The sequence below is a fragment of the Ctenopharyngodon idella genome, chromosome 18 (genome assembly GCF_019924925.1).
Source record: "Ctenopharyngodon idella isolate HZGC_01 chromosome 18, HZGC01, whole genome shotgun sequence".
Classification (NCBI taxonomy): Eukaryota; Metazoa; Chordata; class Actinopteri; order Cypriniformes; family Xenocyprididae; genus Ctenopharyngodon; species Ctenopharyngodon idella.
Window position 1 is genome coordinate 36,434,773 of NC_067237.1, and position 17,574 is coordinate 36,452,346.

The 17,574-nt window shown below is 33.9% G+C and overlaps 1 protein-coding gene across 1 annotated transcript in view; it reads right to left on the reverse strand.

Moving 5' to 3' along the window:
- Nucleotides 1-966: 966 nt before the first annotated feature.
- LOC127500238 (uncharacterized) overlaps nt 967-17,574 on the reverse strand; it is a 298,033-nt gene continuing 281,425 nt past the window's right edge. The window contains exons 165-176 of the mRNA XM_051871231.1: nt 16,015-16,185; nt 15,566-15,739; nt 15,038-15,211; nt 13,143-13,316; nt 10,756-10,929; nt 7,732-7,905; nt 6,417-6,590; nt 6,154-6,327; nt 4,381-4,554; nt 3,392-3,553; nt 2,489-2,637; nt 967-2,171 (exon numbers count right to left, since the gene is read on the reverse strand). Coding sequence (XP_051727191.1) covers nt 2,131-2,171; nt 2,489-2,637; nt 3,392-3,553; nt 4,381-4,554; nt 6,154-6,327; nt 6,417-6,590; nt 7,732-7,905; nt 10,756-10,929; nt 13,143-13,316; nt 15,038-15,211; nt 15,566-15,739; nt 16,015-16,185 — 1,915 coding nt within the window. The 3' untranslated portion in view covers nt 967-2,130. The remainder of the gene's footprint in view (nt 2,172-2,488; nt 2,638-3,391; nt 3,554-4,380; nt 4,555-6,153; nt 6,328-6,416; nt 6,591-7,731; nt 7,906-10,755; nt 10,930-13,142; nt 13,317-15,037; nt 15,212-15,565; nt 15,740-16,014; nt 16,186-17,574) is intronic.

The following is a 17,574-nucleotide window of genomic DNA, read 5'->3' on the forward strand; positions in this document are numbered from 1 at the left end:
TCTATTTGATATGCGTTTACATCTGGAAGATGTATTGTTTTAGAGTGTTTGCTCAACTGCAATACGTCTAAAAGATGTTTCCTGTCAGATGTCAAATAAATGTTTAGAAAATGTCTTGAAGATGTTTATGACTTTTTTTCCTCACAGTTGCGAGCTTATGTCTCACAATTCTGCCTTTTTTCCTCAGAATTGCAAGATGTAAACTCAATTGCGAGTTATAAAGTCAGAAATGTGAGTTGAAGTCGAGTGATATTGTCAGAATTGCATAATATACAGTCAGAATTGTGATATAAACAAGCAATTGTGAGAAGTCAGAATTGCAAGTTTATTATTATTTGCTCACCTTATTATTCTTTTTTTTTCTCAGAATTGCGAGATAAAAAGTTGCAATAACCTTTTTAATTTTTTTTTTTATTTAGTGGCGGAAACCAGCTTCCATACCTTTAGGGCATCAGTAATGCTAGACTACAAGCCACGAAGAAGGCTAACTGCTGATTTCTGCAGCTGTTTTAAAGTTCTTCTAATAGCCTAATTTTGAATCTTATTTTAAGTTCAAGGTTTCTGAATGTGACCTTACAGAATTCACGTTTGATTTGAAATTCAAATGAATGGAAGAGTGTGAATAAAACAACTTACCAGCAATTTGTTAATGTGAGGAAATATTTACATTAGTCGCTGGATGTGTGTATAATTGGCTTATTATACGGTATACTATTTAATTATTATATACTGACCTCTGGCCTCCTGGTCTTGTGAACAAATCAAATGTTGGTAGATTAAATGTAAGGTATCTAATTCACCTGCATAATAAGTGATTCCTGTATAATAGTTGTAATTCATTCTAATAATTACAATTCATTCATACTCATTGTAGCTGGGAAAGTCTCAGCAGTGATGATCAGGAAATATAGTGGAGTACAGAGTGGAATAATGGATCACAGCAGGAAAAGCAATCACACACAGAGCTGTACAGAACTGTGTTTTTTTTTTTTAATTGCAGAAAAAAGCACTGCATTGAAATACAATAAAAAAAATAAATAAAAAAAAACAAACAAACAAAAACAATAACACCTCAATCAGTATGAATAATATCACCATGTCTTAAAAAACTTGTTATTCTTATTATCAATGAGTTTAAGAGATTTCACAACAAGCAAAATCTCAGCAAGAAAGACATCAAATCTAGGCAAAATCTTGAGAAATTTGTTTTTGTGATTTTTTTTTTTTAACAATGCAACAAAACAATTGACAACAAGATCGACAGCATGGTCACTAATATAAAAATGTATCGTTCAGCGAAAATTTTAAATCATATTTTATAAAGGAAGACATAATAGCTGTACAGCACTGTTTTTACAGTTTTGGGCTTGTGACATGATAAAATCGTTTGCTTATTCTTCACATGATATTGTGTTGACCTCTAGTGGTGAGCTTGAGAAACTGCAGAATCGCTCTGTAGCTGCTGTTGCATCTTAATACCAGTTACACTAAAATGAAGGGTACTGAACTAATGAACTTTTTAAAGTAAATAAAATAATCAAGTTTTTACTTGTATATTTACACAATATGTTAACACATAATAAAATACAATACAATGGCAACTGAGAAAATTATAATTGCTGAACAAAAAGCACTGGATAGAATATCTAGACTAGTGAATGCGAAAGCTGTAACTTAAAATGCAGTGAATTATGGGTACATGAATGCTGTCAGTATTAAATCTTAGTCTGGGCTGGTGTGGGATAACAGGCTTTATCTGTATGTCAGTCAAAGCTTTGTTGTCTTATGTACAGAGACATATTTAAGCAGTTTCATACAAATAAAAAAATACAAATAAAAAAATATCAATAAAAATAAATATTCTGTATATGTAAGAGAAATATAATTGTAAAACATATCAAAGTAAAATAATGATATAAAGAAATATATACATATGACATAGATAGGACTGATTTAAATCTTTGCCTATGTATCACACAATGATGTCATTTTAATTTTAGACTGTTTATATCATTTAATATATTTAATTGTCATTAAAACAATTAGCAATTTTTTAATTGCTTCATTATGGATGAGTTTAATCCTAACATCATGATGATGAAGGTCTTATACTGGAGACTCATATTCCTGCTAATCCACCTCTGAGCTGAAATCAGACTTCTCTCCTTCCTCTGTAAAAAAACATACATCTTGTATGAACACTAAATCGACAATAACTAATCAACACTCAATGTGTATGTATGTTTCTATTAATGCTGCATTATTTAATTTGTAAGCCTGTTTCTTTTTTATACACAAGAGCAAGCATAATAAACTACATTAGTTAAAGCAATGCTATTTGAGGCTATTTAAATGTACTATATACAATACAGGTATAAACAGCTTGAATTTGTAGCTGTTTATTTATGAATTGCTTTTTAGAAGCATCTTGCTAAAATTACCGTCATACACACACAGTATTCATTTATTACAGTATTATAGCAAGAACCTTCTGAGGATCTTTCATCTGATGGTGGCTTTTCTTGTGCTGTTGATTTCACAGGTTCCTCCTGGGCTTTAGACCGAGTAAACCATCCACTAATGCCACTGATCACGTTTGCAGCAGTGTTCCAGCTAGACCAGCCTTCTTTCTCTAGGCTGTGAGGAGGAATTAGAAGAGAAAATAATCAGTGTTGAGTGGAACAAGTTAATTATTATATTTCAGTTAAGTACAAAGTGTAATAGACTGTAACTAACATTAAATTCCTGTAAACAGATTAGTTACTGATTTTACATCATTTGGCACACACACATTCTCCTAAGCAAACATTTCTAAACAATATTTCAGGGTTTTTCCTAGGTCAAAAATGGTCTTCTGTGGTGGCTGATGAACACGGTCATCCACGCACGCACACACACACACACACACACACACACACACACACACACACACACACACACACACACACATTGGGATTCCATGTTTTATGGGAACATTCTATTGGCATAACTGTTTTTATTCTGTAAAAACTGTATATTCTCTCCCCTACACTAACCATACCCCTAAACCACAGAAAATTTACTGCATTTTTTTTTTTTTTTTTTTTTTAAAAAACAAAAAACAAACAAACAAACACAGTATGTTTTTTATGCCATTTGGTTTATGAGGACACAGGAATAGACAGTATAGACTTTATTACTTTATAGAATACTATAAATGAATGTATTTTTCATATCATTCTGTAATAATATCCCACATCAGATCACAGAAGGGAGTTATTTTAAACATTTGACTGGCATTATATTGAACAAAAACATGATATTAATGTGATAAATTATTGTGTTTTTACGTTATGCTAAGATAACATGCCAGCCCTTATGCACCTGTTGCAACAAAAGGATGTTTACTCACCTCAGGTTACAGCTTGAGTCTTGTATCAGGTCAATGAGCTGCTGCCTGGAGGATCCGATGTTATTTTTACTCAGATCAAGCTCTTTTAAAAACTGCAGTGCTTTTGTGTTTGTCAAAGACTGAGCTAAAGAAGACACATCTGTGATGCCACACTCATTTAGACTAGAAAGAGACAAACAGACACACAGACAGAAGAAAATTTTTTTTTTTTACTTTCATGTTTGCCTTTCCTTCAGCAAAATTTCCTTCAGCAGGAAAAAAAAAAAATCAGTCATCTCAATAGGAATCCATGTGATGAGAGACATTCAGTGTCAGAGAAATTCACATACATGAATTTTACATCAATATCAAATCTGACGGGAAAATTCACAGTTGCTTGATTTGCTCATCAAAGCTACACTAAATATTCAAGGCTATTGTTTAATTGGCGTCTATTCAGCCCAGCATTCTTCAAGAAGATAAAGTGCTGCAGAATAAAGAAGCTGTTTGGAAAATGTTTCACACATGCTTCACATCTGGTATTCTAATATTTAATTACTAATATCAGCTAATTAAATTACACATTATTATAAATTTTTATGCACTCCTTACTTTACTTAAACTGTTTGGTTGGATGCATGTGTTCTAGGCAATTTGGCCATACAGTTATTTACTCTGTGGCTGAAATCATATTATCATACTTATACATTTTTCAAAACTGTGAAGTTACTGACTGACGGAGGGTCCTTGTGCCACAGTGCACATATAAAGCTAACTGATTATGAAATCATCACCCGCCATAGTGGCCTGAGCTTGGTACTTGCTGGATGTCTATTCAAGACCCTGCTTTCATCAGATCACAAAACACATCACTAGAGAAAATTATTTTCCATTAAAATAAAGTTAACTCAGGCTCTTCATGAGATATTGTGTGAAAGTGATTTGGTTAAACTGTTTTATGTAGAAGTGATTTTAAGCATTTTGATTCTTGTATTTTGAACATTACTGACCTCAATCTCTCCAGTTTACAGCGTGGATTCATCAGTACTTCACATAAGTGATTCACTCCTTTGTTTTCTATTTGATTCCCACTGAAGTCCAGCTCTCTCAGGTGTGAAAGATTATAACACAGTGCTTCAGTCAGGATGAGACACTGTTTCTCTGTAATACTGCATCCACACAGACTGAGGACAAAGAGAAATGACAAATGCTCAGATGTGTGTAAATTCACCATGAGTGAGTGTCATACAGTAAAATACAACAACAAAAACATGGAAACTTAATTACAGAACCATAAACCATGAGAGGAGCTTAACTAGAAGAAACTAGTTACCACTCATCTTAATAATCTAAAATAATCAAATCATCTTCAAACATATGCGAGTTATGAATGTACATTAAGATAGGTTCAATATAAAACTGACTGAAAAACTGAATCAAGAAATTTATAAGAAATATAATTATAGATTATTTATTTATTTAACATGAGAAAAATGAAGAAAATATTGGATAAATGACAATTTTGCGTAGTTTACCATCACTAATACAAGTTTTGTATTAATACTAATACAATTTTACTTAAAGCTGCAGTACAGAAGATTTTTGGGTTAAACCTTACCCAGTTCATGACAGTAAGCTTATAGTGATTTATAATTTGAGAAAAGAGGTCAGATTTTGTGGAAAATTTTAGTTTGATGTCATTTGTCTTTCAAATCATGTCTATAATCAAAGAGAAGATTGAATAATTACAGCATTTGTAATTAGTTTGTAACTAATAAGCAACATTATTATTACACTTCCATTATTATTATTCCTTCCTGATAAACTGGTGTTAGATATCACTAAGGAAAGTAGGAGAAACCATTGTATATTATAATTTGCTGTGTATAATAAATTACTTGCATCTCAGAGCATGCAGATGAAACAAACGTGTTGTCTTGCTTTTGGAGGTGGATACCTGCTGTTTAGGAATGCAGTCATGTAAGACGGTTTGGGAAGGTAATTATACCGAACAACTTTGACAACAGATTTTGGCTCAGGTATTTCTGAACGGCCAAAACAGCATTTCAGATGCTGTGCAACGAGATCATTTCACTGTTAGTCCAGTTGTGTCATCCCATCGTGCGACTTTTTTAATGCGCATCAAGGAATTTATTTGGTAAATGTGTTTCCAACATGGTTTATGCACGTTTTCTTATCGAATAAAAAAATCATCCAACTCAGGTTTTTTTTATGCACATTTTTTTTTATAATTTATGCACATCTTGGCATTTCCATCCAGTGTTTATGCAGTTTCCCAAAATGTGCATAGGTGGATGGAGACAGCTATTGTTAAAGGGAACCCCTGGTGTTAAGACTTGTATGGCTTAATATAACATAAATGATGTCTCTTACTGAAATATGTAGTAGAAAACCCATGAAAGATTTACGTTATTTAAAAAAATCCATGACATATTTTGGACAATGGGGGCACCATTTTGTTTAGGTGCACAGTGCACCATAAGTGCTGTAAAAACCATGTAACTCCATCTGAATAATCTATTGTCAATTTTTTCGTCTGTTCTCACTTTGGTCTCATTTTGCAGATTTCAGCATTTGAAACTTTCTACTGATAGACATACTGAACCATCAGTCCATTAGCTCACAGTACTTCTTTTCTTTAGACAAGGAAATGCCAAAAGACACAGTGCTATAAACAGTGTGACTGGTCCTGTTGTCTTAAAATAACTAAATACTGAACTTTAAATCACACTGTAACTGCTGCACAGTATAATGATACTAACTGTAGTTTCTCCAGCTTGCACTGTAAACTGCTCAGCACAAAACCAAGATTATCAACTCCAGAGTCTCCTAGTTTATTCCCGCTCAGGTCCAGCTCTCTCAGGTGTGATGGGTTTGATTTCAGAGCTGAAGTCACATCAGAACAATCTTCAGCTGTTATTTCACAGGATCTTAACCTGCAATGGGAGAAATGAGAAAAACTTTTCATTCTGTTTCATTTAAATACAAAAGCAATAATTTCTTTGCTGTAAGTGAATATACTGACCTCAATCTCTCCAGTTTACAGCGTGAATCCTTCAGTAGATCATAAAAATGCTTTACTCTTGTGTGTTTTAGTACATTGCCACTGAGGTTCAGCTCTCTCAGGTGTGATGGGTTTGATTTCAGAGCTGAAGTCAGGAAGCCACACTGCTTCTCTTTAATACTGCATTTACACAATCTGAAGATTTAAAAAAACACAAAGAAAATGACTCAGATCTATGATGTCATCTTATTCTCTTTCCCGACTATTTTTCCCCAGAATTTTCCAGCAATCCATGTTTTAACTGTTTTACAGAAAGGAAGAGTACAGAATCTCTAGTATAAAAGAAGCAGCAGAAACAAGCGATTGATGTTTTCATCACATACATAACAAACTAACATGATCATCGAAACATTAATCAGATTCAGCATATAAAATAAGAATGTATGAAGCTAGAATCAAATGATTTTGTCGTTGTTGTCTCTTTAAAATCAGAGGCTCTGTTCTTTATTTTGATATATTGTATGTGCAGATATTCATTCAAAAAAATATTCTGAGGGCCATGAAACTTGTGAAAATTATCAAAAATGTTGGCACTAGGGCTGTCCATAGATTAAAGTTTTTAATCGCATGATTGTCATGAGTTAACTCGTGACTAATCACAACTTAATCACACATTTTTATCTCTAATCTTTAATTTTTTTTCTGTAACAAAACATTGAAAGCTTAGCCAAATTGCGCAAGCGCTTTGGAAAGAAGGAGAAAGTGGCGTGGCTGCACTTTCCATGCATTTTTATACACGTTGTGTACGGCCCCATATGGCTGCATCTCTACTTCTCCAACTATGGATTAGGCCACGGGTCAAACAGTAAATGCGCGCTGCATTAATTGCACGGAAATAAAATTAGTGCCATTAAAATTAATTTGCGCTAATGCGTTATTAACACGTTAATTTTGACAGCCCTAGGTGGCAGTAAAGAGTTAAATAGATACAGTAGGCATTTAGTCTGTCATAGAGTGTATAGTTCCCATGGACTATTTTTAACACTGTCACAGTAGTTCTGAATGCTGGAAACTGTTGTTATAGCAGATGTGAATAGCATAACATTTCTGCAGAACAACATGTACACAATTAGTCCTTTGACTTTTGAATTGAATCAAATTAAATTTAATGCAATTACTGGCACCAAAAATTAAGTGTGACCAATAGTGCAATGCAGTTGCAGTTCAGGTGAAATGCTATAGTATACACAATGTAACCTAAGCTCTGTTGTCTTAAACTAACTAAACAGTAAACTTTCATCACACTGTAAGTGCTGTAAAGTATAATGATACTAACTGTAGATTTTCCAGTTTGCATTGTGGTTTCCTCAGTAGATCACTGAGGTCTTTAAATCCAGAGTCTCCTAGTTTATTCCCGCTCAGGTCAAGCTCTCTCAGGTGTGACGGGTTTGATTTCAGAGCTGAAGCCATAGCAGAACAACCTTTATCTGTCATATCACAGCCTCTTAACCTACATTATGAGAAAGAAAGAACAAGAAAATAAGACAGAAGAAAAAAGGTAACTCTTTATTCTGTAAAGTCACATCCTTTCTGTAAACAAAAAAAAACAAAAAAGACATTCAGAGAAAGAGAGATCATTATTGAGGGCTGTACACTGAGACATTCACTGAAAAAAAAAAAGCAAAAACATTATGACTACCTGCCTAATATCCTCTGTTCCAGCCTTTTTTTAAATGTGTGTTGCAGCCATCAAAATCAAAATTTGTTTATATTTACAGCATACACTTAAGTTAGTCAGTGAAAAGATTAAAAATCCTTTCTTTGTACTTTTGTTAGATAAATAAAAGTTAAAGAGAACTGAATCACAGATTCTTGATTTGATCACATTTGATCACATTTCAAATGTGAAACAACTTTTCTGGGCATGGGGTTGTATCATTATTATGTATTTATTTATTATTATTATTCATATGACAGTAATAGCTTATATAATGTAAATCAAATGCACTGTATAATAAATAAAATGTATATTTATTAATGTATATTTTTTACTTTACAGTAGGAAAATTACCAAACTTTTTTTCATTTCTTCACTTGCATTAGATAAACTCTTGAGCTTTTATTTAGTCAGAAAACTGAAAACAGATTTATAAATGTGTCTCATTACAAATCTAGTGAAATACTGTAATAATCTGCCCACAAAAATTATGGAAATTACACAAATGTGAAAATAATGCATAACTTGTGTCCACCACATTACTAAATACACAATAAATTCACAGCACATGCAGAGCGTCAGAGTTCAAATGTTTCATTGTGTTTCCTTGTGACCCAGTTTCCCAGTGTGTCTGATTATTGATTCCATTCACCTATTCTGTCAATTATCTTATTTCCCTGATTATTTATACCCCGTATTCTCCCTCATTCTCTGTCCGTTCTCGTCTGTTAAATCGTGTTAGTGTGAGTATCTGCTCTGATTGCTTGAGTTTTTGTCATTCATTTCCATTATTATTGTTCTCCTTTGTCTTCGTGCTGTTTCCACTAACCGTTACATGACACAGAGATGAAGTTCACTGGATTCATTCACTGTGATCTGAGCAGTTCTAAGATGTGGAAAACACCAGATCACAAGCTCATCACGTTAACAAAGAGCACATTTCACTTTGAAATGCATAGTTCAAGCAGGCTATATACATATTTAATTGAATCACATTTTTTTGCAAATTGATAAGGGCACAAAGCCATATTGCACTTTCAATTTTAGTTAATTTACAGAAACTTCTTTGCTTCTCTTGAATATTGCATTTACACAATCTGAAGATTTAAAAAAAAAAAAAAAAACACACACAAAGAACAATGACTCAGATCCATGATGCCATCTTATTCTCTTTCCCGACTATTTTTCCCCAGAATTTTCCAGCAATCCATGTTTTACTGTTTTACAGAAAGGAAGAGTACAGAATCTCTAGTATAAAAGCAGCAGCAGAAACAAGCGATTGATGTTTTAATCACATACGTAAAAAACTAACATGATCATCGAAACATTAATCAGATTCAGCATATAAAATAAGAATGCATGAAGCTAAAATCAAATGATTTTGTCGTTGTTGTCTCTTTAAAATCAGAGGCTCTGTTCTTTATTTTGATATATTGTATGTGCAGATATTCATCCCAAAAAATATTCTGAGGGCCATGAAACGTGTGAAAATTATCAAAAATGTTGGCACTAGGGCTGTCCATAGATTAAAGTTTTTAATCGCATGATTGTCATGAGTTAACTCGTGACTAATCACAACTTAATCACACATTTTTATCTCTAATCTTTAATTTTTTTTCTGTAACAAAACATTGAAAGCTTAGCCAAACTGCTGATCATAGCTGTACAGGGCGGGTTATTTCTCATCTCCATAAATATATCTAGTAGTAGAGCTAATGCAAGGGCTAGAAATTAATTGGGGTTATCCTTTGCTGAAACTTCCTCGTGGAAAGCGCGGTTCATGGTTGCATAGCAACGACAGATGCCACGGGAGTGCAAGCACTTTGGAAAGAAGAAGAAAGTGTCACAGCTGCACTTTCCGCTTTTTTTTTTTTACAAGTGACGTATCTTTAGCGCCTTCTGGGACACTTTTAAAATGTGCTGCGGTGCGGCTGGTGTAAACACAAGCATTGCAGGCACATGCAGTGTAAATAAGGGGTTATCCTTTGCTGAAATTTCCTTGTCGTTGTGGAGAGCGCAGTTCATGGTTGCATAGCAACGACAGATGCCACGGGAGTGCAAGCGCTTTGGAAAGAAGGAGAAAGTGGCGTGGCTGCACTTTCCATGCATTTTTATACATGTTGTGTACGGCCCCATATGTCTGCATCTCTACTTCTCCAACTATGGGCTAGGCCACGGGTCAAACAGTAAATGCGCGCTGCATTAATTGCACGGAAATAAAATTAGTGCCATTAAAATTAATTTACGCTAATGCGTTATTAACACGTTAATTTTGACAGTAAAGAGTTAAATAGATACAGTAGGCATTTATCTGTCATAGAGTGTATAGTTCCCATGGACTATTTTTAACACTGTCACACTAGTTCTGTATGCTGGAAACTGTAGTTATAGCAGATGTGAATAGCATAACATTTCTGCAGAACAACATGTACACAATTAGTCCTTTGACTTTTGAATTGAATCAAATTAAATTTAATGCAATTACTGGCACCTAAAATTAAGTGTGACCAATAGGGAAATGCAGTTGCAGTTCAGGTGAAATGCTATAGTATACACATTGTAACCTAAGCTCTGTTGTCTTAAACTAACTAAACAGTAAACTTTCATCACACTGTAACTGCTGTAAAGTATAATGATACTAACTGTAGATTTTCCAGTTTGCATTGTGGTTTCTTCAGTAGATCACTGAGGTCTTTAAATCCAGAGTCTCCTGGTTTATTCCCGCTCAGGTCAAGCTCTCTCAGGTGTGACGGGTTTGATTTCAGAGCTGAAGCCACAGCAGAACAACCTTCATCTGTCATATCACAGCCTCTTAACCTACATTATGAGAAAGAAAGAGCAAGAAAATAAAACAGAAGAAAAAAGGTAACTCTTTATTCTGTAGTCACATCCTTTCCGTAAACAAAAAAAAAAAAAAAAAAGACATTCAGAGAAAGAGAGATCATTATTGAGGGCTGTACACTGAGACATTCACTGAAAAAAAAAGCAAAAACATTATGACTACCTGCCTAATATCCTCTGTTCCAGCCTTTTTTTAAATGTGTGTTGCAGCCATCAAAATCAAAATTTGTTTATATTTACAGCATACACTTAAGTTAGTCAGTGAAAAGATTAAAAATCCTTTCTTTGTACTTTTGTTAGATAAATAAAAGTTAAAGAGAACTGAATCACAGATTCTTGATTTGATCCCATTTTACAAAATATGACAACTTTTCTGGGCATGGGGTTGTATCATTATTATGTATTTATTTATTATTATTATTCATATGACAGTAATAGCTTATATAATGTAAATCAAATGCACTGTATAATAAATAAAAAAAATGTATATTTATTAATGTATATTTTTTACTTTACAGTAGGAAAATTACCAAACTTTTTTTAATTTCTTCACTTGCATTAGATAAACTCTTGAGCTATTATTTAGTCAGAAAACTGAAAACAGATTTATAAATGTGTCTCATTACAAATCTAGTGAAATACTGTAATAATCTGCCCACAAAAATTATGGAAATTACACAAATGTGAAAATAATGCATAACTTGTGTCCACCACATTCCTAAATACACAATAAATTCACAGCACATGCAGAGCGTCAGAGTTCAAATGTTTCATTGTGTTTCCTTGTGACCCAGTTTCCCAGTGTGTCTGATTATTGATTCCATTCACCTATTCTGTCAATTATCTTATTTCCCTGATTATTTATACCCCGTATTCTCCCTCATTCTCTGTCCGTTCTCGTCTGTTAAATCGTGTTAGTATCTGTTCTGATTGCTTGAGTTTTTGTCATTCATTTCCATTATTATTATTCTCCTTTGTCTTCGTGCTGTTTCCACTAACCGTTAAATGACACAGAGATGAAGTTCACTGGATTCATTCACTGTGATCTGAGCAGTTCTAAGATGTGGAAAACACCAGATCACAAGCTCATCACGTTAACAAAGAGCACATTTCACTTTGAAATGCATAATTCAAGCAGGCTATATACATATTTAATTGAATCACATTTTTTTGCAAATTGATAAGGGCACAAAGCCATATTGCACTTTCAATTTTAGTTCATTTACAGAAACTTTGCCAAAGAAATGGTGCAAAACAATGTTAGAGACCTTTTATGATATCCTGAAAAGGTTTGAAATATGGTAGGTCACCAGAGTCTAAGTAAAGGGAAACAATGGAATTATAATTAACATTCATACATAGCATGCATGATGAACTGCACTATTTATAGTTGTTGTAACAGTAACAGGCGTTTTATAGTTGTGCTATGTAATTGGGTATAGTTAGGGCCTACAAGTAGGGATCCAACTAAGAATTATTTTGATGACTGACAATTCTGTAAAAAAAAAAAAACCATTTTAATATTTTTAATCAGATAAAAAATATAAATATTAATTCTTAAAAATGTATAATTTTCAGGTGCATGGATCAAAAACAAATCAAAAACAGAAGAATGAAAAATAGGGATCCACACACATCAAAATATAGGCAAAAAAGCTCACATTAATTTATTAAACAGAAGTCACAAACAGACTGAATTTCAGAAGTGGAAGAAATGCAATGTGCAGCAAAATGTTTTCGTTTCATTGCAGTGTGCTTCCAAGCATCCACCTGCACAAGGCAAGATACAGTAAATGCTTATGCAAAAGTGCTTGACATAAAGCATTATTGTGTTTCAGTTGTGACTCGTGCACCTTTCCCACAGCAGCTCTCTCTGTGTTCTCTGCAGTTTTCTATATGTGTTTTGTCCAAAGAAATGGGTTATTCCCTACTGTAAAGCGATGTGACAGGTGGATGATTTTTGTGCACAGTGTGCAGACATGACTAATTGATAATCAAATTCATTATTTTCAATATTGATTATGAGCAATTTTTGTATGTTAAAGTAAAGTTTATGTACAGCCCTGTCATTTATTTCACCAGATCACTAAATACTAATGAGAATAATTTTTCACAAAAAATAAGAGGACAGGTATATAATGTTAAAGTAATTTTAAGCATTTTGATTCTTGTATGTGAATGTTCCTCACCTCAATCTCTCCAGCTGACAGCGCAAATCTTTCAGTACACCAGATAAGTGCTTTGCTCCTGTATTTTTTAGCTGATTCCCACTGAGGTCCAGCTTTCTCAGGTGTGAAAGGTTTGGAAATAGAGCCGAAGTCAGGGTGTAACACTGATTCTCTGTAATACTGCATCCACACAGACTGAAGACACAAAGGGAAAATGCAATGAATCATATCTATGATGATCAAACTAAGATTTTTAAATATTTGTAATTCTCTCTATCAGCATTTTCCATTTCAGAATTGTCAATAAGTTAGGAAATGTTTTTTTTTTCCCAAGATACAAAAAAGTTTACACAATTTCAGATCAACTTCAAAAGTGGTTCTTCCGTGTCAAAGTCATCATTTGGGTGCCACATTTTTACAGTTTCTCTACCACCAAATCAGATCAATAATGTTGATGACATCATTCTGCACTTAAGATTCCATTCATATTTTCTGTCAAATCAAATGGAGCCTAAATTGTTATACTTCTTCAGACATTGGTGGGATTTTTTTTTTTTTTAAATTGGTATTGGCCAGTAAAAGTGATTTTCCATGCTATCAGCTGATTGTTTAAAAACAGCTGATGATCAGGGCTGATTATTTCCTGTCAATCAAAAGAGGGTGGGATTAAGATAAATATCAGCTGATAAAGATCGGTGGCTGAACAATTGGTACATCACAATTTGCTTTGTTCTGGAAACAGGCACTGAATTGCGTTGCAGCTTTTTTTTTTGTTTTTTAAAACAACTTTTTTTTTTAACAACTCCCAACTAGACACCTGCTTGGGACAGATTTTTCTGCTCCCAGCCCCTCCTGCCAGATTCTGTCCTGCTCCTATGAAAACATATGAAACCTTCTCCAGCTCCCACCTGCAACATTCACGCTTAAAATCTTACATAGATCACTATGTCCATGAAATTTCCATGAAATAGTTTCAAGTTACGTGTCGCCTTGCCACAACATCATAGCATAAACGCTCTTGATAGAATATTTGTTATTAAAGCATCAACATTCACAAACCACTGTTAATTTAACAGAAAAGCAATCATAGGCAACTGAGCGCATGGTTTGGCATGGCAGAATGCATGCAAAGGGGCGCTCCCTTTATAATCACTAAAAAGCTGACATCTCACAAAACTCCGCTATAATCAATGAAATTGACTGCACAAAAAAATCTTTTATAATGTCTACACTTTGTTTGTTATATTGAGAGGACTCATGAGCATGTGGAAATCCAGCACTGAACAAAAAAACTATGGTGTTTTGAGCAGTGAGTGGATTCTAAAAGAAATCAACAGATATGTCTGTGGTTGGCTACATTGCTCAATGCTGCAAAAACCTGTTATAAATAAAAACTCTGCCTATTCTTGCATTTGTAAATCGATTTTTATTTTATTTTAGTTGTTCTTGTTGCTTTTGTGCAATAGATGAATAATAATTTCTTTTTAAATATTTTATTTTTAGATGCTTCTATTGAATCATTTTATTCTCCCACAACCCACATTTGCCCATCAAATTTTCTCCCGTGCCGCACTCCATTGCGTTGGGTCCCACGGGATTGCAGGTCTCTATCCCCAACCAAATTAATGCACACATCAACATACTTTAAAGTAAAAACTCTGTAGATATGAAATATAAGCTTTTGGAATTAAAGCATAAATGTATACTTAATTTAAATTATATTCAATCTGTGAAAGTTATTTTTATCTAAATGTGTATGTTTTTAATAGTTTGCTTAATTTTAATATATAACGTTATTGTAGCTGCTGAGAAAAACTGCTCTAACTCAAACAAATGAGGAAATAGCATTATCCACTACTGTAAAAGTAAAATTAAACGTAATGTAACATTTTATGTCACTAAAACAAAATACTCACGTGAGAGTGTTGAATTGACAGTGTTTATCCTGGAGTAGAGCAGCGATCTGATTCACTCGTGTGTCTCCTAGTTCACGTCCACTCAGATTCAGCTCTCTCAGGAGTAATGGGTTTTTACCCAAAAGTTCTGTCAAATATTTACAGGCTTCCTCTGCAGTAGGACTTCTCAAAATCCTGCAGAAGGGAAAATGAATTAATTTAAATGTCTATATGGCTTTAAGCAATATGTGAGAAACATCAGCACAGAGAAAACTGGCTTGTGAAACTGCATGTTTGTGAACATCTGGAGACTCACAGAACTGCTGTGGAGAGATACAGTGATAAAGGGAACCTGGACTTGATGGCATTAAACTACAGTGTCAGAAACATTTAATACCATACTACTGAATACCATCAGTACAACTGTACCTAAACAAAACTCAGCAACCCCCACTGCAAAACTTGTGGAGATTATTGTATTACTGAAAGAACATTGTGTATGAATATTTAGCATGCATATTTATTTTGTGTTATTTCATCATGTCTCACCTCAGATTCTTGAGTTCACAGTTCTCATCCTGTAGTAAATCATCGAGCTCCTTCACTCCTGATTGTCCAGGATCATTTCCTGTGAGATCCAGCTCTATCAGGTGTGAAGGGTTTGATCTCAGAGCTGAAGCCAGAGCTTTATAACCTTCTTCTCTGATACTGCAGTCTGAAAGTCTAGAAAAAAAGACATTTTATAAAACTCATTAAGTTAAAAAAAGTTATTATATGATTATATTATATTTTTAATTTAATTTTATTTATATTATATATTTATTCACTGTTCTGTTAAACAGTGTTGGGGAGTAGCTAGCTACAAGTAGCAATGCTGCCAACATAACTACATTTTTCAGTATCTCTTCCCCAACACTGCTGTTAAAACATAAAATTGTACTATGATAAAAAAACCCATTCAAGTTAAGTGCAAACAAACAATAGTTCACTGAACTCACCTGAGTTTCTCCAGTGTGCAGTTTTTGTGTTCTAATCCGTTCTGGAGCTTCTTCACTCCTGAATCCTGCAGATTATTGTTGCTGATGTCAAGCTCTTTCAGACTGGAGTTTGATCTCAGGACTGCAGCGAGAGCTGAACAGCTTTCCTCTGTTAGACCACAATTACGCAGTCTAAAACGATGATCAGGAGAAGGAAAATTTACAAACACATATTCAGAGAAGTTGGTACATTTTGTAAAATGCAATAAAATTAACAGTCTGTGATTCATTCCTTTTCTTTAACCTTTATTTTTTTGGAAATTGTAGTTTTGCAAGTGGAATTTTTGCCTAATCTCGCTTGATACAAGTCTTCAGCTACTCAACAGTCCATGGTCGTTGTTCTCTGATTCTCCTTTTCATGATAAGCCATACATTTTCAATAAGAGACAGATCTAGACTGTAGGTATAGTGTGTCTAAGAAACCACTATGTTCCAGCACGAGCAGAGTGAGGACTGGCATTATCTTGCTTCCCAGGAAAAGATCTTGATGGAAGTAGGGGTATGCCCAAAGCCTAAATCTGTATTTGGAAAGGCATGGAAAATGAATAATGCATTCTACAGAGCCCCTAAAAGGACACAATTATGGGCTTGCTAGTGGTAGGCTTTCACATTACAGTACATCAGGGGCCATATTCACAAAACATTTTATCTTACCACTAAGAGTTCTCCTAAATGGCAGTAAAAGCTCTTAGCTAAGAGTTTTCTTTTAAAACCTATTCACAAAGTTGCTGAAATAAACTTTTACTACTAAATAATAGACAGAAGTCTTGAGATAAGAGTAAAGGCGGGGTTGACCTCGTTTCTATGGATGATGTCAACACACTTACTAACTATGCACACAGTGATTGGCTGATAGGGGAGGGGTCTCTGTCAGTTATTTATTCATAGAAATATTGTAGAATGAAGTATCATGTTGCCATATTCAAATAAAGATTTTAAAATAAAATTGTTGTCATATTCAAATAAAGTTTTTTAAAACAGGCTAAGTACCACTATTTAAACAGGTATATGTTCAGTTAATTGTCAGCCTCTTACATGTCTACATCTTGAGAGATTGCAGAATTCAAGCAATAAATTATGTTTTATAAATAAAGTTTGGGAAGAGCACGTTCAAATGGTTTATCTAATCAGCTTGAGAGGAGGCATATATATACATAGCCGACGTGTACTTGACTGCAATGTTTTATTCTTCATCATTCAATACATTTTATCTGTACATAAATGAACATTTATGTTATGTCATCACAGATTAAAACCTATAAATCAAAATACTTAATGCATTTATGAAGAAAGGCTTAGCACTCAAGGCTCTATCTCTATTGCCTCAGTTGTGTATAGTGTCTTTGGGTGGACTGATGAGGCAGATTGCTGGCAACGGCCATTTTAGTGATTTCTGATTTGGTCTTAGTGACTTAGGCGTCCTCATTACTACTCCTAACTTTTCACAGACATAGGAGCTAGTTTTAGTGCTGAAATGCTTTGTGAAATACTCTTAAAGAAAAATTGTAGGAGTCCTAAATT